We start from the raw sequence: 22,348 nt of genomic DNA, 5'->3' as shown, positions 1-22,348 counted from the left end.
CGCGCAGCGCCCCCCCCCCCCCCCCTCTTTCCTAACCAACTTCACAGGGATGGTGTAGGCGCCGCACTGAAAGCCATAAAGCGCAGAAAGTAAGCGAAGGACGGACGGAGAGAGCGAAGACTCCGTCTTCCTCCTCTTCTGTTATACTTTTCGTTCGGCGTTGAATTGAGTGCGCGCAGCAGAGAGAGAGAGAGAGAGACAGAGACAGAGAGAGAGAAAGAGAGAGAGAGTGCGCCCCGGTATTTTGGAGCTGCGCTTTCATGCCGTCAGTCTTGCGGACTCTGAGATGGACGTCAGATTTTATCCAGCTCCCCCCTCAAGCGTGGGTTCGTGTACGTTACCGACCGACTCCGGTTTGGACTATTACCACTCCAGCAAGGTAACGAGGATCTCTTTTACGCCTTTGCGCGCGCGAATGCAGCGTAAAACCTTATTTGCGCACAGGCGCACTATGTTGTGAAGACAATAGTGACAAGTGCTGCACTTTTAGCCCCCCCTCGGGAGGTATTCCTGCGAGACCGCATCCTCGATGAACTTTGTGTTTAGGTTCTGATTTGCAGAATCATTTAATAACACCTGTCTTGAGCTCGTGCGCGCGCCCGCTTTAATTAATTAGAATCAGAAAGTGCTCGTGTGGATGCAAACCTGCGTGCTCGTCGTTTTATCGGTCCTGTGAGCTGGTTGGAGCTCTCCGAACCACAAAAGCATTTTATTTTTATTCTCATTATTCTTTATCCCTCCAGCACATTGTTCCCTGTTTTTTTTTTTTTTTTTTTTACACATTCTATCTAATTAATCCACTTTCATCAAATGTCATATTTTAAGAGCGAAGAGCAAGAATTTCTTAATATTTTGTTTTTAATGTTCTTATGATGAACAAGATGAGAAGGTTTGCACACCAGAAAACATCTTAGTCATTTTTATTGCTAAATTAAAGTGCTCTAAAAAATCACTGATCCTTCAGAGGCTTCTTTTTTGAAAGAAAGCATCACGAATGTATTTACCAAATATTGTGCCGTTTTTGCACGTTGGTGCCGAACGTCATCATTCTTTTTTCGCAGCCGTTTGTCCGCACACCTGCGCAGACTCTTTTTCTTTACCTGTTTTGCAGTTAAACAAATGAGAAATGTTCCAAGTCTGCCAAGCAGCTCTAGATAATGAGTCAGCGTGAGCAACAAGGCTCGTTGTTTTCTGTCATGGGGTCAAGGTAAAACTTGTGCAAACATCTGGCAGGCTGAGGAGAAGGTATCGAACTCGCAGCCATTCATGGGCTTGCTTGTCTTTGCACCTGGAGGGAAGCCAGCAGGCCGTTAACATTTTCTGATGACAAAGTGAAACATTGCAGCAGCACAATATTTGCATTGTTAATCCCCCCGCCCCCCCGCCCCTCCCTCTGCTCACACTCACCCTCACCTGTATGTATACATGAACACTCACACACTCACACACTCACTCTGGCGTGGAGGATATGAATTACAACACATCGGTGCTTTTTATTCACTACAGTCATTTCTCGTCCCCTAACTGCTCTAACATCAACTTCCACCTTTTAGCTCCAACATAAACTGATCCTAAATCTGAAGTTAATCTTAAACCAACCTTAAATTAGACCCTTAACAAAGTGAGAACAATGCTCTCACACAGGAAGTGTTTTTTTTTTTTTTACCTTTATGCCCTTGTGATTATATTGCAGCTTTCATGCTTGTGTGTGTTTCTGTGTATGGTCAGGCCTGGCTCACACACACACACAGCAGATACACACAGCTGTATATTTCAGATCGCAGTGAGACTGAGGTTTTGTCGTCTTAACACAATCAGCTGCACTGCTTGTCATGATTCAGCGAGCATGAAGGTTGTGGGCCCGGTGACAAGCAGGCTTGGGCTTCAAGGACAGAGTCATATAACTTTATCATTACTAAAGGAACAGCCGTGACCAAGATGCACAGCAACATATTATGTGCTGCTGCTACACATAACTGCTGAATAATGATGCGGGGGCTTACTGCGACGTTTGGACGACGCCTTCATGGCAGCTTGACCTCAGGAGCAGGATGGAGGTGACCTCCTGGAGGAGTGCTGCGTTTCCAGTGGCCTAAAGCTGCATGCAGGAGCTGCAGGTGTGAAGTGGGAAGCTTACAGATGTTCTGAGGGCTATTATTTCATCGCATAGCCGTCATGTAAGATAGTTTGAGTTACTGACCGAAGGGCTTAAATGTTTTTGGCAGTAAATTAGCTCTAAGTGTGGCTCCAATTTCTGTCCATGGCACAAATTACAAAAGATTCATAATTTCTGCTGAACTATCTGTGAACATAGAGTATAAAAACATGCAAACAATCCCAATCCAGCCTCCACAAAGTGTGAGGACTTGTGAAAACTAAGTGTTCCTGAGGAACATATAGAATATGTAAGATGAAACTGCTTCATGCTGATTGGCCACATTCAAGCTAATGAGTAACTTGTGCCTGAATTATAGATCGACAGGATAATCCCGTTTCCCAATGTTGTACGATCACTTTTAGTCTGTGCTTTTCCTGCAATCAGACATTGGATTAAAAAACGGCACGTACCAATTGTAGCTCTCAACTGGTGATTGAGTTGAAAGCATTTTTTTCAAATTCCTTTTTCAAATCAAATATTATAATGACCAGAACATAAAACGACAGGGAGATTGCATAAAGCAAAAAATGGCATTTTGCCTACATTTCATACAGTAAACTCCTTGACCGGTGAATCCACATTTCAGAACAACGCAAAGAACAGCACATGAGAGGAACATCGATTTGTATTTTGCCACAAACCCCACGGCTCGGCTGCTCCTCTCAACTCCATCCAACTCGCCTTGTCCGGCGCTTGAACGATCACCGTGAGTCATCTTTACTCTTCGCCCAAGATTGCTGCAAATCTTTTTGAAGCCTCTCTGTATCCCTCCTCACCGAGTGGGAGGCTTGTTTGTTCAACGCACACTCAGCTGTGTATACCAGTGCTGAAGGCCACTTCTTTGCAAATGCCTGTTTTAGCGGGAGACTATTTGTCAAATGCATTATGACTTGTTCACACCCCCCCAGGCAAAATCACTCTGGTGAAATGAAGTTGGATGGATTACTGTAGATGCTCTCCTCTTCCCTCTAACATCACAGGGCTGAAGAGAGCAGCTCTATCTATCTATCCGTCTGTCTGTCTGATATCTGGGTATATATATATATATGTACATGTGTGTGTGTGTATTCATATTTTGACAAGGCGGACCAAACACTGATAAACACTTTTAGCACTGCCAGTACTTTGTGGTAAATCAAGTCAAGCATTACTGCTTTTGAGTATAGGGTAAAGAAAATGTATGTGAGCTGTTGTGTGTTTGTGCGTGTGCGTGCATGTGTGTGTTTTTGTGCAGTGCTGAAATGCCTTGAGGTAATCGGTCTTACATGTTGAACCCTCATCTATACATTTATGCAGGTTTCCCACATGTTGTATTTTGTGACGTTAATCTCTGTACGAGTCAAATAACGAGCAGCTGACATTTGTCCGCTCAAAGAGCAAGGCCAGCTTTCTGCAGAGCACGTATCCCCCCCTCACTTCTCAAGTGGTCCGTCCCATTTCCATAGCTACCCGAATTGCTGTATTAGTCATGGGATACTTCAAAGTATGGACAGGCAAAAAACATATTGTTTTTTTCCCCTCAACTTTTCAAAATATGACTGTAATGGAAACAAAGCAGAGAGCTATCCCAGCAGCCTCTCATTCTGTACACAGAGAGAAGTTAATTGCATGGAAGCAAGCATTCTTGGGTCAACAGTGTGGACTTGGGGCTTTTCATTGTGCCCATTCATAACATTCTGCTGACTGGCCGGTCCGAGTTGCAATACACCAACCGTTCGTCACTGGCAAAAAGTTAACCCATGCGTGGCTGTAAAGCAACCAAGAGGGAACACAGTCCGAAGCTGCTGAATTCCTAAAAGCTTATTCTAATACAGGTTCCATGCAGCAAACCAAATAATCTAAAACATTAAATGAAGTCAGGGATTGAATGTCATTCTCATATGAAAAAGAAATGCCCTGAAACAGACTTCATTGTGTAGTTAGTGTTTTGGTTTCACCGCTCCCCGGCGCTATTCATAACCAAGTCTTTCTGTCTCCACTCCTCTCCCGGTCTCTCTGGGTCTAACTTCTTCTCTCATTTACCTTCCCAGCAGCAATGTCAAAAGGTTACGGAGGGAAGCTGGATCGCCCGGGGCTGATTGTGTCTTTGAGTTAATGATAAGTAGCTACAGTGCTGCTGCTCTCTGGAGCTCTGTGGGGCTTACTTAGACTGTGCTCTGTATACTCAGACCATTGCAGCAGGAGAAAACTGCATTTAAGAAGATCGGACCTTTTGATCACTTGTTTAAACATGAGAAAGGGAAATTCCGGAATACGCTGAGCACATTTCTAAGAAATACACGGGCGGATTGTTAATCTCGAGCTGCACACGGACCTAACTTTATTTGTTTGAAATGATAACTGCAGGTGATGCCACCACTGTTCTTCCATGCTGCAGCCGCACCTACATGGGGTACGTGAGGACAGCACTTGACTGTTTAGAGCGCAGGTCAAGAGGATGCTGTGCCGACCGTAAGAGGGATTCACCACCGTGGACTTGAGTTTAACCTACGGGATAATGAAGCTGACAGAGCTTCCACTAACACTGCAGTACTCCTGCTGGGTGCTTTATAATCTGGACCAGACATGACTCAGAGGCACTAGAGGTGTTAAGAGGGTCATAAGTCATGTGGAGCTGGAAATAGTTGATCCTGCTCGGTTAGCCACTTCATCACGTAGTCCGTAGAAACAGGCTATTTATGTTGATGATTGATTGCTTAACTGACAGCAATTCATACAGGAGATAAAGAAAAAAAACTTCCCATTATACTTTTTTGATGTAGTTCCTCAATCTACATTTCCGTTACGACTTCACATCAAGGTCTATGTGCCATTAAGTCAATAAGTTTATTATATATATACATATATAAACAATCAGCAGACAGGTTTCAGCTTTTCAAAAACTACTTCAGGCTCGGTGACATGGAAGATACACGTCAAATAAATTCCAATTTGGACCTTGACCCTGAATCAGAACTGACCGCCCCCCCCATTAAATTACTTTAATCCTGATGGTCACTTCGCCTTGAAACCCCAACACAACAGTCAGGAGTGACTCCTAGCTCCTCCGCCGGACGCTGGCGATGTGTTGCATCCCCACAACTCCTGTAAAGGACGTCAATGTGCCAAGGTGCTTTAAACCGTCTCCACCTCTGGAGGCCCCCACTCTATGCACGGCTCTCCGTCTGCAGGGCGCCCCACTACCCCCACCGCGCGGTTTCCCTCTGCTGTTTTATATTCACTTCTTGATTGGTTGGGGGATGGTGCTGTGGAATAGCATTTTAGAGGTTAGCCGGTTAGTGCTGGGAGAGGGGGGGGGCGCAGTAGATTTCGGTTGTGTGCAAAGAGGCAGAAAGAAGGGGCTGTGTATTTGGAGGGACAACACAGGGAGAGAGATAGATTTTTAGGGGTACTTTATTTTCCAGCTCGCCATTGAGTTCCTGATGTCATTCAAGCCTTGCCACCAGATGCGTTCCAGTTCAGATAGCAGCTCGAAAGACAGACGCTTATTGTTTTAGTGCATTTGCTGAGGTTCAAACCCAAGCGGCATGAAATGCTGATTGATGGATTTCACTAATGAATACGTGTGTGAGTGTGTGTAACACAGAGAGGAGGAGGAGGAGGAGGAGAGACAGACGCATGATTTACTTCATCTCTGTGCTCTGGTTTAAGCTCTGCCTGCATCTGAGAACTGGTGCATACTTCACGGTGCCACAGTAGCATTTCAAGGCGGATTCATTTCCCTTCCATCGTCAGTCTAATAAGAAGAATTGAAAAAAATACATATATTTTTAGAAATGTTTCCTTTTCATGTCTACACAATATGGCCTTGATTGTTCTTTGGATATATTAAAGCTACTGTGCAGCAGGTTCACGTAGAAATAAGCTCAATAAACGTATTTAAGAGTAACGCCCACACACACACACACACACATACAAAATAAGACAAAGCCAATACGAATAGTCGAAGGACTGTGACTTTCTGTAGTGCAACTCTTATCTTGGTAGCAATAGCAACATTTAATTTATAAAGCAAAGGCGCACAAAGTGATTATTCCAGATGCTAGAGATGATGGCTGCCGTTATTAGCCTTGGCAGATTTGCGTCAGGCAGGCGTTGGGACATAAATGAGTGTAATGATTGTGTGAGAAACCCATATCAACATTTCACATTTGCACAGACGGAGCTCATCATTGGCGACTTTCACACTCGAGCCTCTGCGAAGATCTCACAGTTCAATTGGCGATTTGTTTTTCATTGGACTGTATGTTTTATTCTTTGTTTTGATGTGGCCACGATCTGCTTTGCACTATGGGAAATGGCTCGATGCGGTCATTTACAATTTTAGTGGGAAAGGAAACACTCAAGAGAGGAAGCATAGACTTGAAGGTTATGGTCTACTTTGGATATAGAATAGCGAGGCACAGCTTTTCAGTATGCGCAAATTAAGTTTGTTAATGCACCAAATAACTCATCAAGATGAATAGTTTTATGAATATGGCCTTGGGACATGTTGATATATCTCTTGTGATGACGGAAAAGTGTTGTTTGTTTCATATGAGGCGCTATCATTTAGTTGACGTTGACGCAAATCAAAAATATTTACGGAAATGGATTTTAATTAAAGTAAATGAAGACATCATATATTATGTTTGTTGTATTACACAGCTCTGATTTGAATTTCATCATCTTTTTGTTGTTGATAGGCCTCAGAACCCCTTTCACCCAACCTTTGTATTTGACAGCTGACCCAGGAACAGGTACAGGGAACGTAGCACATTGTAGTTGTCCTATGGCTGCATAGGCACGCTGCACGGGCCTTTCTTCAGAGAATGTAGGCGGTGGGTGGCGTGGGGTGGGTGGGTGGGTGGGTGGGGGGGGGGGCTGCGTTATCCAACAGATTCCATAGGATGAATGTGTAACAAGAATGCAGCTGTCGGGTATATTAAGAGAGACTTTTCAACTTGGGCAAACGTGAACAGTTGTCTTCGCTTCCTGAGGCCTGTCCTTTGCAAACAGAGTTGAGGGCCGCACTCAGAGACCTCAGGCCCGCCGAGCACACACACACTAGACTCACACAGGTAGACGCTCGCGCTGGCACATGCTGACACATGCATGTCTGCACCTGGTTAGTGTAAAGGAACTCGCGTGTACAGTGCATTCACAGCCCACTGAAAGGCTGGTATGTTGTGCAGAAAAGGTCACACCAATCCTCTGGTGATGACTGTTTCACTGTATGAGTGTTTATTAACAGTGAATGCTGTGATCAAATACATTCAGTCAGTCAGCGTGATCAGTTCTTCCTTCTTTCAATAATTGTCGCAGTGGCTGTACGGCCGTGCTCGTCCGTGAACCGTGACGATCCTCATTGCAGTACGACGGTCAATGAGAGCATCTTCGAAAGTTGTCCAACCTTTGCAACTTATGATGTAACAACTGGTTGTTGTTTTTTTGTTGTCAGTAAATCATGTTGGAGTGGCTGCATAATTGTGCAGGAAGTTAGTTGGCTGGCTATTCCACCCAGGATCAGTCTTTTTCCTTGTGCAGCTTTCTTCTGTGCCGTGTGTGTGTGTGTGTGTGTGGAGCTCCCCTCCCTATCACTTCAAACCCACAGTCCCCTCAGGGCCCATTTCGCCTCAGTCTAGTAAACCACCTCTGGCACTTTTGGGCTTTGTTCATAATATTTTCGTTGTAGCTTTGCCTTACTTTTCAGGAATTCCCTTCACTGTGTGTTGTTAGTTTTTGCTACCCTTTCATTTTCAATGACAACCCAAGATAACAGCTTCAAGTAAGAGCACTTAATCTTACAGCAGAACTTCATCCCATACTTAAATCTACTGTGGATGTGATTTGCTGCGATATGGCTTTTTTCCAGATTTTGCACTCGTCTTTCAAAATCCACACCCACTCAGAATAATTCTTCACTGACTGTAAATGTATAGGAGCTTGATATTCCAGTTACTTTTGAATGTTAGTGTCAGGTCTGATGGAGTGCTCAGATACTTCTGGCTCCATTCAATCTTTGGCACAAGGTAAGGGAGGCGGATACGGCCCTAAAATATTAACATTGTTCACCTGATCGTTTGTGGCGAAACTGCTTTAGAGTACTGCTAACTGCTTCAGAGAGAAAAAGGCCCAATGAGACCTGCAGGTTTTAGCCCAGGTACACAGCTACCGCTGTAATGAGATGATCAATGCCATTTATTTCACCTGAAATTGGATCTGATGGAATGGCTGATTTGACAAAATAATTACATAAAGATCTCACTTTTATATGGGAAAAACCTAGTGATGCATTTCTTTATTGAGATAGGGAAATCTATTTTTTATTCGTTTTCCTTGAACAACACAGTCATTTTTCAGGATTTAATAATTACCCACCTGGGGGTTGGCTGGCCCTCTTCCAGATCAAAGGTTTCTCTTTTTGCAGTGTAAAATAAGTTTCAGCCCTGAAACTTTAATTTGAGATGCCTTCATCATCCTCTGTCACTAGTTCGTCTCAGGTGTGTTTGGATGTGTTGATCGGATACGTTGCCATCAAAGGCCTTATGTCTGTATGTTTTGGACACGGTTCTAGACGTGTCAGAATGGAGAATGAATCCAAATTGAAAAGATATGACCTCTCATCAAACTGTCACTGGATTTTGCTGACACAAGTCAATATCTATGTGCCCAGCTTCCTGGCACATCGGTTTTCGCCACCAAGACACTCTTTTAATTGACTTCAGAGAAGCTGTATCAAGACGTGCTGATGAAGATACAAATTGGCTAAAGCAGGACGTTCTGCGAGCCAAGTCTAACTTGTGCCTTTTTGGTTTGGTTTTTTTGTACTTCCTGCTGCGCTCTATGATCGTTCGATGATGGTTCGGCTCCTTGCCACTGAAGAAAATGCTTTTTCTGTTTGTTTTTTTTCATCTCAAATGAAAATGTAAAGAGTGTTTGGCTGAAAGATACCTGGAGGGAAAGGCAGACTGTTGAATATTTGTAATACAGCTTGCACTGTGCAGTTGGAATGAGTTTTGAGATGAGTTATCCGTTGTGGTTTCCCCTTTGACATTTCAGATATGGCGTTTTTGAACCATGGATTTACTGCAATCTATTTTTTCCTATTATCGATGTATGCATTGGTTCTAAGTTATAAATTGGCTTCTGGCTGTGCCAAATCAGGAACCGTAAAAAACCACGGTGCGGAGAGCGACTTTGTAATAATGCTTATATATATACACCGTCACATTTAAAACCCAGTTGTTGCTCATATAGTCTTCTTTTGACAGACCGCTGTTTACCTTACAGTGGGTGAGACTCTCCCATCCTTTCAGCCTCTCCACAGTGCAGCCAAACCAAATCTTTATTTTCTCTGAATGACCTTAGAATTACTACCACAAAAAGAAAAAGATAAAACTGTCCTAAACTAAACTCTTTGGTTCTATTGCAAGCCTTTTTTTTAAATATTTAATAATAAAGAATAATAGCAGCAATTTCTGACCACAACAGTGTGGAAAAGCCCTAACAATTGTATTATGAAAGAAAAAGATAGACAGAGAGATCAATTCAGTGCCATAAATATGAGCTGTTGGTTTGTTGTGTATTTGTTATGGAGTATAAAAAATAAAAAATCCTGCTGCCTCTGATGCAAATGGATCGAGCTGCCCTCCAAAGCTGTTTTTACAAAATCAGCCTGGCATGGGGGGTTATAATAGCTTTCACTTGGACGTGACCTGTCAAATCAGCTTAGCCTTTTTGGGGTGTGTAGGAAACTACAATTCCCCAAAGAGAACGTAGAGATGTACTTGCATGTCCAGCACCACCATGCCAGCATTATACTACGACACGTCTGGAAAGTGTACTGAAATCAGAACCACGGAGCGCAGCATAGAGGGGCTGAGACGATGAGATAATTAGTGGGGGTCTACCGCTGTGGTGCTAACGACGGTTTGTGGGTGCGTGTTACATGCCTGTGTGCATGTGACAGCACCCAGTCGAGTTTCAGTCAGAGGCTTAATCCGACACGCACATAAGAAAGCCCGCTGAATGAATCACAAAGCTGAGTATCGGTGGAAACAAGGCTCCTTGGTTCCCTCTATGGCGCAGCGAAGATAGAGCGGACGGGCGCAGACGTGCGCCAGCACACCTTCAGGGCACTGATTGTGGGCCATGAAGCTTTCTTGTGCCTCCTCTGTATATGTTCAAATAGAATCCCACGTATCAATAACGGCCGAGGGGGTTCCGTTTTCACGCTTTTCTGTGCCTTTTCAGATATGTTGACGTGAGAAGGAACATAAATGTGCAATGCATCAACCGAGGCTTAGGGAGACAACAGTCTGACACAGATGAATCGGAGATGCATGGATATAGCTTCATCTGCTAGAATAGTATATAATAGAATAAGCGCTTTGCACTTTAGCGTGGAAATACCGACTTAAACCAAGAGACTCACTTTCGTTTGTGCTCACGCAGCTGCTCGCCGTTACTTTCATTGCAACAGAATGAATTTTGTTTCTACCACAGGTTTAAATAAGTTCTCATGGCAAATGACAAACCTTTTCAGCGCAGTAAAAAAATTATTTAGAAGCTTTGCTCATGTATTAACGGAACCCGCAGCCGAGCGTTTGTCTGTTTTATTACTGCTTCAGTTATGATTTGCTTTGTCCGCCGGCTCGGGGCAAACGCACCACATTTTGCCAGGTGAGGATTTTTTCTTCTTCTTTGCCTTGAAATGTTTGTAAAATCATCCATAAATAATAATGAAACCACACATATTTATCGGATGCCAGTGAGTGTGTGTACATAGCGAAGTGCGGAGGAAGATTTGCATCTGCTTGGTGTTAAAGTACCGGTACTTCCAAACGGCAATTTAGATATTTAGTTAACGGTAAAAGCAAATTATTGCTATGTTTTGTATTTTCAAACCACTTCGCTTTTTTTTCATAATTCTACTATAAACTCCAGATAGATATGTGGTCTTTAACAAAAACATTTTACAGAGGTGAGTGATATTTTATGAAGTGTAACAGCACATTTTGAAGTGAAGAATATCTTTGCTGCATTATTTAATCTCTAGCGTCATTGACAAAGTACAGAACTAATATTTTTATCCCAAAGGCAAAAAAGAAAGAAAGATGTAATTGTGAGTGTAGCTTTTCCTTTTTGAACGAATGATCAGCACTGCTGTTGTCCAGAGAGGAGAGCCTCTTTGTTTCTGAAGTGAACGGGGGAACAAGATCTCTTGGAGGGTGAAGCAGTACGAAAACAAAGTGATAACGCAAAAGCCAGTGCTCGACCTTTCAGCAACGCTTCCAACTCGTCTCACGTTACAATAACATTTCAGATTTTTTTTTTTAAGACGCCACACTCTTTCCAAGGAGTATCAGGTCTTCATGCATCAGCTTTAATTTAATTTGCATTCAGAGGATTCCTGTTTCTACAATTAAGAGTTTTTCTGTCGTCATTCAGGCTCGGTTCGTGCATATGGCAACTCCTGTTGCCGGTTTGACACCGAGGTGATGAATAAGCTCATTGGTGATTAACAGGTAGCACTCGAAATAGGTGAGGCAAGTGCCGAGCCCCTCTCAGTGCCAAAGTCTGCTGTGACATGCCTTTCTTCTCTGTTCTGCTCACCTGCCATCCTTTTGTTTCTACCATCCTCTCGCCCTCGCTCTGTTGCATTTATCCTCTTTCTCTCCTTTTAGTCCTCTCTTCTTCCCTGACTGCCTCTCATCATCCTGTATTAGTTGCAAATGCAGAACTAAATGGCTGTGACAACGTTCTCAGATGCTCCAGCTGCTACAGATTTACCGTGTTATCAAAGTAATGTACTGTGATTAAAAATGCTAATTTCCCCTAAATCGTACGCCGGCTTACACCCTGGGTTTTTTTTTTTTCTTTCTCCCAGACGCTGATTTAATTGCATGGAAAGAGAAACAAGGGCTGATGATTCAATCTTTTCAAACCAATTGCTTCGCCATACAAAAATTAATTACCTCATGTACAGAACTATTGTTTGGTCTTCAAAATGTAAAATGACAGTGGGATTTCTTTTTACTAATTACAGCATTTACTGTAGAATTGTCCCAGCTGTCCTGTGGACAAATGCTTATGTTTGAACCAGAAATTTACAATAGTGTGGTATCTGTTATTTTTCATATGACATCTCAGAAAGCTCACATCAGGCCATAATCTGTGAGAGGAAAAAAAAAAAAAGTACTTTGAAATCCTTATCTTGCTGCTAAAGCAAGCGTCTCAGCACATGTAGGCTAGTTCTGGTTTCTCGTTTAAAGCGTGGATTTTTAATGAATGCAGGGAAAGTTTCTCTTGCCGATGTTATGAATTGTGTCCTACTCTGAATAATTTTGTTACCCCAGGGGGATTTGTTCAGTCTGCTTTTTTTCTGGCTCATTTTGGCCTTTTCAATATGCATTCATATTATTTGTTTGCACAGCGCAGCAGTTTCATTGGACGAACTTCAGCCATTTTAGGATGCATATATACGATGTATGAATTGTAACATTTCTGTCTCTTGATTATATTTATATATATTTTTAATCTTTACTTCTACTTCAAACATTGAGTTTCTCTTGTTACAATTATGTAAAATTTAATGCTATGCCAATCTAATCCACCCCCCCCCCCCCCCTCACTGATAAAGTTCTGCAGAGTTACTGTGTTATTTTAACCCTCTTCCATCTGTAAGATCACCTTCAGAAAAAAACAAACCTTGTTCCTGTTGCTACTTTACAGCCTGTCCTCCTGATCCGACAGGTAAGCATGGAAAATATCTGTGATCATGTCTCGTTCCTCAGTGGAAAACAAGTGATTCGTGTGTGTGTGTGTGTGTGTGTGTGCGTGGAGTGGAGTGAGCAGCCCTTAGCTTCCAGATGTCCAAGACATAACAGAGGCTTGTCAGCTCTGTGGCTGGGCTGTAAATGGGTCACCCTCCTTGATATCATGCAGCTCCTTCACAATGACCTCTCTGTTCTCCTGATATTACTGCGCACCAGGTGGCTCACTCTGAAAGTCACAGACAGACAAATATGGACCCCATGCATTTTTGAGTAGTCGAGGGAAACGCAGGAAAATCCACACATCGGACTTTCAATTTAATGTTTGTTTTTTACTGCACCTCAAATGCAGCAATACTTTCTCACTAGAGCTTGTTGACAGAACTCCGGGTTCTGCTTTGCATTTTTATTCTCTGCATGATACGGTGATGCAGACCTCGGCTGTAAGGAAGATGCATGATCCATCTCTTCCTGTGCAGCACATGCATGCATGCTTATATGTAACATAACACGCCATGCACGGAAGCTCTGCAGCCGAGCCATGGGAGGGTGGCAACAAAAAGAGAGGGAGGGGGGGGCTGGAGGGTGGCAGTTCAATGATTTCTGATTTATGGTTTGATTACAGTCTCTCCATCCGGCTGTATTTGCCTGCAACACCTGAACCTTTTTGTCACATGACTTAGTGGTGCAGTAAGGCTTTGGCTCATTCTGCTCCCCATCAAAATGAAACACACATTTGCACACATGCACCAACAGGGTTGCATTCACACACACAGTCGCATGCACAAATGCATCCTGATGGATAGATAGAATGGAGAAGGGCTCTTTCAGTCAGCTGAGCAGGCTCCCCTTCCAGCAGCTTGGCAACTATTCAATACCATTACCTCCTACATGGAAATAATATTGATATTCATCAATGTACCCAATAAAAGGGACAAAAAGCATGCACTACAAAAGGCTGTAATTTGAGCACAGGTGTCCACGACGTAGGGAATATTTACTACCAAGCACATCTAATCTTCAGAAGTAGTAGAACATGCACCTTTTTTTATCCTATAGATGTACGGATTTTCTCATCGGAAAGTTGCATTCCATTTATAGTAAAGGAGTGATTGGGCTTTGGTGAAAAAGAAACACGCTAGTGGGCTTTCTCTGTTTGCCATTAGTGTTTTTTAAACAGCATCGACCCACCTGCATTAGACCGTATTGGTGCATGAATAGGATGAAAGCTGCCCTGAAAAAGCGAGTCACTGATATCAAGTCTCCCCAGACAGCCATTCGACTGCCTTTCATTCTCCTCCTCAGGCCTCTTTGAATCCTCTAACTGCACATTCTGTAGTAGGGACTTCTGAGGGTTGTGCCTGAAGCGCATTCAAATTCACCTTGTCGCTCAGGCTGGCTCGGAAATGCTACAGAACAGTCGAGTCGAAAACCCAAGGTCTTGACGAGCAACTCTTTCCACAAATCAGAATAGAACAGTGTAGCTAAAGTAGTAGATGATGATGATGATGACAGCAACGATCCAGTTAATCTGTATTTCCTTGTTTCTGTAATGAACGTGCCCCAAAAGAGTTACGGAGCTTCCATTTGGTGCAAAACTGGACACATAAAATCCAGCAAAGCATAGCTGAACCTTCTTGTTTGCATAGTGTAGGACAAACACAACAGGTGTGTGTGTGTGTGTGTTTGTTGCCACAATCAGTTTTACTGCTGCTAATATACGTCCGTGTATCCGCTCCTGATGCTGCTGTCTTGTGATGTGTTCTGTACTGAATGTATGTTTTTTGTATCTTAGCCATTACTGTTACATGTTGCAATAATTCACCGGGAATGATTCCTCATCTGTGAACCCTCATTGACAATGGTAATGAACTGATTCTGACAAAATGTAAGGTCTAATGAGCATCAATGTTAGCCAGAGTAGCCAACTTTTTAAGTGAAATAGAAGCCAGCCGCCCAAAAGTCTCTCACATGTCCGTAACAATAATGATATAACGTAAACTTCTGCTGCTCGAGAAAGGGAAACGATGCTCTTTATGTCGCTTTAAGCTGACAGCGCGCCTTCGAGCAGTGCCGCCGTGTTACTCTCGGTCATGAGCTGCGACGGAAATACCCCTTCAATGTTTAGAGTTTCCACTGATATGTCCAAACGTCTTATCTTATTTTGTAAAATGGAAAATATAGTCATTGCACCAAAAACCTTTTCAGCGGCAAATCAGTTTGAACGAATTTCCACTGTGTTTCTGTGTTTCCATGCGCTTGAAACGTGGATTATTGACAAGCAGAAACTGATCATTCAAGCCCCCCCCGGAGACATTTGACAAAGAAATACAGAGAATGTGAAAACGAACAGCCGTGCTATTTTAGTTTAGTGGGGTTTTTTTTATTGTTGAAATCAAAGAAATACATTTTTAGATTTAAGGCAAATCACAGTAAATAATCTTCACTGTTGAAGGTTTTGTGGACGAGCCATATCAAAGCACAAAACGGACCCGATTGTTGCAGAAATATTTCAAATTAACACTTTGATGTTTAAAACCTGTGAACACACCAAAAAAAGGCCACCCGGAACGGCGGTTGACCTCGCAGCGCGGCTCCGTGGTCGGCGTTGTACATTTGAATATGAACGGCCCCAACTGAAAGGTTGTGCCCCATAAAGAGGGGGGGGGGGGGGGGGTATTTGAGTGGAGCGTGTTGTGTGGAGAAATGTCAGAGTGAGAATGGCAGGAAATATGTTAGTGACAAGGAAAAAGCTGCCCCTGGTATTCTTGAGCCCTGATGAGTAAAAATAGGGCATTGGGCAAGAAGGCAGGAAACCAGCAGCACAAGGCCTCTAGTAGGAATTTCTTCTGGGGAGCAGAGATAAGGGACTTAACTTCCTCCTGTCTGGGCCACCTGACTTTAACTAGTGACATGTGATCACCGATCACTTAATGTGGCGATGGACAGAGGAAGAGGAGATTGAAGAATTGAATGAATGATTTGAGCACCGACTATAAACGCGTTTTTTCTTTTTTTTTCCTGGTGACTTATCAGTCATTGAGCATTGATAGAACTTTTTAATTAGGTTAAAACTTTTGATGGAAACCAAAGATTGCTCACTGAACAAAACACACACACACACATTGAGGTAATGGCTCAGGGGTGGAAAGTACCGTGTGTGTGAGGTTCCCTCAGGTTAAAGAGTGGAAGTCGGACAATAAACAGTGGCCTTATCAGACTCCAGGCAGCGCTTCCAACCTCGCAGTCTGACCACTAGAAACAATACGAGCCGCCCACCATTCACCTCTGTCCTCTCTCTGTCCTCTCTCGCCATTGAACATGCTATATCTTTTTTAGGAGATTTAACTTGGTGTCGTTTTACCACATCACAGTGACAGCGAAGCTTTATTCGATTCCATCCAAAGCTGCGTGACGTCGCAGAGACGAGATGCATCAATATTTGTTCTTTTTTTTTCTTTTTAAAAATCAGATTTTCCAGGCCTAATGGAAGATCAATGTCAGGAAAGAATATGATTTCCACATTGTTAATCACACTCGTCTGTACGTGGCGGGGGGGGGGGGGGGGGGGGCAGTTGTTGGAATGGTTCTCAGGCAGCTGCACAGTTAGCAGGCCGTCCTCTTCTTTACGAACTGTTTGCTTCTCGGGAGCGCCCGGTGTTGATCTTGTGCAGGGACAGAGTCGAACGTGCCAAACATCTACTCAAGAGGCTGAAAATAGATTCGCTCCAACAACAGAGGCATTCATTTTATGATTTTATTCCTCCTCCGAGAGCAGGACCAGACACGATCCTTGGTTCTAATGGCCCACCTTATGTCCCTCAGTTTGTTAAAGGATTAAGAGAAGTTGAGCAGCCTGCACATCTTTTGTCGTTTGCTTCCTTGCTGAGCTGAATGAATTGACAGCATTCTGACTACAAGCTACTGTGAAATAAAAAAGATCACGCCTTATATCCGTTTTATGTCATCTGCCATGTTTAGTGGCCTGAGAGAGAGTCAAACTAACACAAAGCCGGGAAGGTAAAGATTTAAGAGTTAAGGGTTTGTGACTGCTATGCTAATTAGAGTCGAAATGCGCTTGCATGGACAAGAAGAAACGGTGTTACATGTGCGTCCTTACGTGTCCTCGTTGTGTGTGGTCCCTCTTATCGAGGACAGAGCCTCCCCTCCGGCGACACCGCTGCATGGGACAATAACCGAAATACCTGTCAGATTTCTCTCTGTGTTCCTTAACCTCGCTCTGTCTTTGTGATCCCATTCCACCTTTATTTCTCCCCCCATGCTTCCTCTTCTTATACTGCCAAACTCCCTCACGGTCACTCTCGTAAGTGATTGCTACATTTCATCTGCCGGTAAATCGGTCGTCAGTCCACTGAGCTATCATTATGCAAATGGTGGGCAATTCAATTTTAGCCGGTCGGAGGGGGAATTTCTAATTAGGGTGAGCCACGGCACTTGAGATGGAGAGTAAGATGTAAAGGAGGTGGGGGGGGGAGTGGAAGGGAAGGGAAGGGAAGGAGAGAAATGGGAATGAGGGAAGGAGAGGGTGACAAGAGAGTAATTATCAATCCATGAAATCAACACCTCCATTGCCATTATTGTCTTGAGTTTGTCTGAATTTCCAGGATCCCGTTCTTCCCATTGTTTCTTCTCTCCTTTCTCCAATTAATTTTAATAAGGCAGTGGGGCAGTGGCTTCTGAACTTTCCCAGAAAAGGATTCCCATAAAAGTTTTCTCTTGTTCTTAGTCAGATTTATGATGCCGTCACTATGGAAACCTCTGCGAAAGAGTGATGGACACTCAAAAGCCATGCAATCGCATTTATAATAAACTGGTTGTGACGCTCCTGAGCAAATAATCAGAGCGGCGGTGTCGCACCGGGAAAAAGGAAACGTCTGAAATGTAAATATCTACCTTTGACTTGTCTTCTGCTCCAGCAAGTCACCGTGGCGAGCCACCAGACCGGTAGCCAGCTTCAGCGCTTCAGTGTGGGGGGGATTGTTCTTTTTTCAATCTCGATATTTATCTATTTATAATTTTTTTCCTTGCTTGATGTGTTAGAGTTGATTCTTGGAAGTTTGGGTCAAATAGTCAAGTTTCAATACTCCTACGTGCTTGAGGGCAAGTTGTCTGATGATAAAATGATACAGTCACTTCAACTAGAGCTGCAAATCATAACTAATTATCATGATCAATGTTGTAATTACTTCCCGAATGTGTGATTAATTGTTGTGCCTGTGAAATAGAAGACAATACTGAAAACCACAATTTCAGATGGCCAAGGCCATTTCCAAATATTGTTTTCAATCAACAGAAAAAGAATGAAAGCAAATACATTACTCTGGAAAAAGTAGTAATTTACACGTAAATGTTTGACGTTTTTTTAAAAGACTGACTAAAGTGATTATCAATTTACAAAAGAGTTGCTGATTGCTTTTCTGCTTTTTGAACTACTTTTATACTCAACAAATTCTTTGAACTTCAGTTTCAGGATTTTCCTTTCAGAGCTGACTGAATATTTTGCTGATGATTATTTAGTTGCGTTTTCAGCGACGAGGCCTCTTAGTTTTATTATGTTGATTTATAATATACAAGACATTTCCAAGTCTCTTTCTTTCTTGAAGGACAATTCTTCAAGTCGTATTCCACCATGGATTTCACCTCCAGGGTGTCTGATTTAACCTGAAGCTTCTTCTTCATAGCCTTTATTGTGCAAAGAAGCAGAATGACTGGCGAATAAGAGATGCTCTGTGGTTCGGGCTCCACATCATTACCGAGCTCTGCAGCATGAGGCCATAATGAGACGCCACACAAATAAAGAGAGCCTTAGATGATTATCACCGTTATCATGTGCATGATCATTATTACACACATGCACCTTAATTATCACCAATTTACATTTGTGTGCATTAAGGAGCGATTAATGAGAAGCAAAACTCACTTTAAGATTGTTTTCCGTTTTAATGTGACTGATCAGAGTAGCTTTTCCAGGAACTCGACCAGTATTGCTGCAGCTAAATCGATAATTGTTTTTGTCATGCCTGCGCTTTTCTTCTTGTGAATGTCTCATCGTGAGTGAATAGATCTACCTACATAGTGAGGTTGTGTGTGTGTGTGTGCATGTTAGGTCTTAGTTAGTCATTTAGGATCTAATGTATGTGTTCATTCTAGTCCTGGCATTAAATGCTGTCCATGTATATATGTGTGTGTTTGTGTGTGTGTGAATGAAATTCTGTACACACCCATGTGGGCGTTTGGAATGTTTTGCACATCCACACATCTCTGAACATGTGTAGGTGTATGAATGTGCCGAGTGTCAGCCATACATTCACACACACACACACACACACCCGCACACCTACACACACACACACACACACACACACACAGCGGATTCAGCTGAGCTCAGCAGCTCACCCCAGGCTGTCAAATATTCTGTCAGCACAGCCGAAGAATCACAATTGGACTCTTTGGGAGGCATTAATTCAAAGCAGCGTAACAATGCTCTCTGAAACCAAATCAGCGGGCCGGAGTCAGCATATCAGCTCTCAGCTCACTCTCTCCCTCTGTCACTCCATCTTTCTCTCTTCTGGCTTCCTCTGTCGCTCGCGATCTAGCCTTGTCTTTTTCTCATCTCCCTTCTTCTTTCCCTCTCTTCCTCCCTCTCTCCTTTCGATGTGTGATTGCGCGTCTAAATATGACTCATTGCACAAGAAGACCTAAGCTTGCTCCTAGTGTAAAAGCATTCCTCTTTTCATTTATCAACACTTCTCAGTTTCTGCACTTTAGAATAATGCAAAGTAATGCAGCTAAGAGATTACTCCGATTTTAATGTGTTATTTTATAATCCTAAAAAGCAAAGGGAAGCAGTGATACAAATGCCTATGCCTTTTTGAAACTGCTCATCATTTGATTTTGTCATCATCAGAATTTGTCCATTCAACTTCTGTTACTACTCAACAAATATTTTTTGTTTGGTTCTTTTTCTTCCCTCATTATCAGAATATTCGGTATTAGTAAAAAAAAAAAAAAAAATGCAGACGGTGTTATTTTTGCTCTCATGTTAGATGAATCAGATTTTGATTTTAAAGCAGTTGACAAATGCAAACTGATATTCAGGAGTTTCTGCTCTGCACAGCAATCCCAATTTGTTCAGAAATTATCCCGCTCAGCTCCCGTCTGCATTAAAATAATCTAGCCTTTGTGTGCACCTCCCTCTGAAAAAGAAAAGAAAGGAGAAAGTCCCCTGCTTTTTATTAGCTGAGTCGTCTCCCCGCCATCTGTTTTCTGCCTGTAACACACGAGTTGCGGCCGGCGCACAGTCGAGGTGCTGGCTCTGCTTGTCAGTTGTTGGCTTTACATTGTGTTGTTGTAACATCGTGTTGTTTTGCCTTCAGGAAACCACCTCATAAAAAAAATGAGGGCTTCTGAAAAAAGAAAAGAAAAAACAAACGAAAATTACGTTTCTGTGCTCGCCCTCTCAGACAGAGCAAGGCCAGCAGCAGCACTTTATTAATGTGCTGCATCTTCCTCACATTTGTATCGAGTCTGATAAAAAAAAAAAAGAGAAGAGAAGATGTGTTTGTCAGAAAACCAAACATTTCCACCAGACCTTCTATCCTTGGTGCACAGATACAGCCTTTTCATTTTAAAGCTGCTTTTCATGCATATAATTAACTGTTTGATCACTGACTGAAAATTTGGACTCCTGTCAGTCTGCACAGTTTTTCCAGCTCCATCTTTATTTCCATTTTCAGAATTAAATCCGCCCGACAGTCCATGCAGCCACCTGTACCTTGCATTGACGCATTGGGGCAGTTTTAAATGGCTCTGTTGAATCTGTTTAATTGAAATCATGCAGCCAGCTTCTAAATGATTGTATCAGTACGCAGAGGATAGGTTTTCTGTCCACAGCCTCTGTAGCTGCATGAAATTCGGAGAGGGCGAGAGGGATGAAGAGGAAGGAGAGCCGCATGGTGTCGTAAAAGGTCAAGGAAGACGTTGGGATTATGAACTTCAATGCACATACATCGCCTCCAATTTCACTATAAATTGGACAAATTGACCTGCAGTTATTCTTCCAGGGGTCACAGCTAGCTGACGCCACGACCGTCTGCAAGTTTATTTCATGCTCAGCACCTTTAGCATCAACACAGTGGTAAAGGTGAAGGTTAGAGTCCAGGTAAATAGGCAGTACAATGTCAATAAGGTTTAGACAATAGGTGCAATAGGTGACTGGTCTGAAAAGCTACCACAGTCAAAGGAACGTGATCTCGAACATTCATTTTACTGCAATTCAGTGTTTGAAGCCTGAGCTGAGGGGAACGAGAAATGGAACTATGAGAAAGATAAACATGTAGGCCTACTTATGGATTAAAAACGGGAAGTTGCAGCTCTTATGCTGTGCTGTGTTCAAGTAATCTGTGCTGACCGGCGCTACAACAAAAGCTCACGGAGAAAAAGGAGAAGCCTGGAAAGACGGTGCTCGTAATGAAAACAGATGAAAATTCTATTGCTGAGGCATCTATATATTTCCACCTTACAAACCAGTTTACACTAAAGAGCTACTGTTAAGGCTGTGGTCAGCTATAAATAGCCACAGCTCAAACGCTGGTGTTGATTCCCAGCGGTGTGATCAGAAGCTTCAGTGTCAGCAGCGGCCGCAGGCAGGTACAGTAGCCCCTGGGCTCTAGTCCTGGTTACGGTCCAGCTGCTTAGCCCTTTGTTGACAGGTCTTACACACACATACACATGCACGCACACACGCACGCACAACTCGTGCATTTTTCCCACTCATATTTGGAGATAAAGGAAATGACATGCAAACAACACACTGCCTTATGAATATATGTCAATAAAATGACTACATGTACCGGTATATGGGAGGTACACAATCCATCAATACCACATGCTTTTTGCAGTTCAGCTCTGTAGCTTCCACCCCCCCAGTAATCAATGCTTTGTATTGATCTACTAGATTACACAAGTACGCTATTAATAATAGACTGACCGCATTTCCACACCCAAACATGTAGCCGTGGGTTATGGAAGTTGCTTCTGGTGTATTGTATAGTTAGACTCCTCCTTTAAACTTAATGTCAGTATTGGACTGGGCTCATTCCGTCCTGTGGATAATTATTAACGTTACATGTTGTTACCGGTTAAAATGATGCTGTGATTGCAGACCTTTTCAAAAAGAAATAGCAGATCAGCTTAACTCCAAATGTAAAACCTAAAAAGTGTCAGACATGAACCTCAGTAAAAATACAATTTGAATCACTATATATAAAAAAAAAAATCATCACACTGCACACTTAACCTATGATGGAACGTGATTCATATTGATGCAATGTATAAACCAAAGTTGGTTTTGTTTCAGAATAAAGTCTATAAAACCACTGAAAGGTGATTCATGCTCCGTTAGTGACTGTTT

General features: G+C 42.8%; 1 protein-coding gene across 1 annotated transcript in view; it reads left to right on the top strand.

Moving 5' to 3' along the window:
• Positions 1-286: 286 nt before the first annotated feature.
• tox2 (TOX high mobility group box family member 2) overlaps positions 287-22,348 on the top strand; it is an 81,978-nt gene continuing 59,916 nt past the window's right edge. The window contains exon 1 of the mRNA XM_068742815.1: positions 287-379. Coding sequence (XP_068598916.1) covers positions 287-379 — 93 coding nt within the window. The remainder of the gene's footprint in view (positions 380-22,348) is intronic.

The sequence above is a fragment of the Brachionichthys hirsutus genome, chromosome 8 (assembly GCF_040956055.1).
Source record: "Brachionichthys hirsutus isolate HB-005 chromosome 8, CSIRO-AGI_Bhir_v1, whole genome shotgun sequence".
Classification (NCBI taxonomy): Eukaryota; Metazoa; Chordata; class Actinopteri; order Lophiiformes; family Brachionichthyidae; genus Brachionichthys; species Brachionichthys hirsutus.
This window is presented reverse-complemented; position numbering and strand designations above follow the sequence as displayed.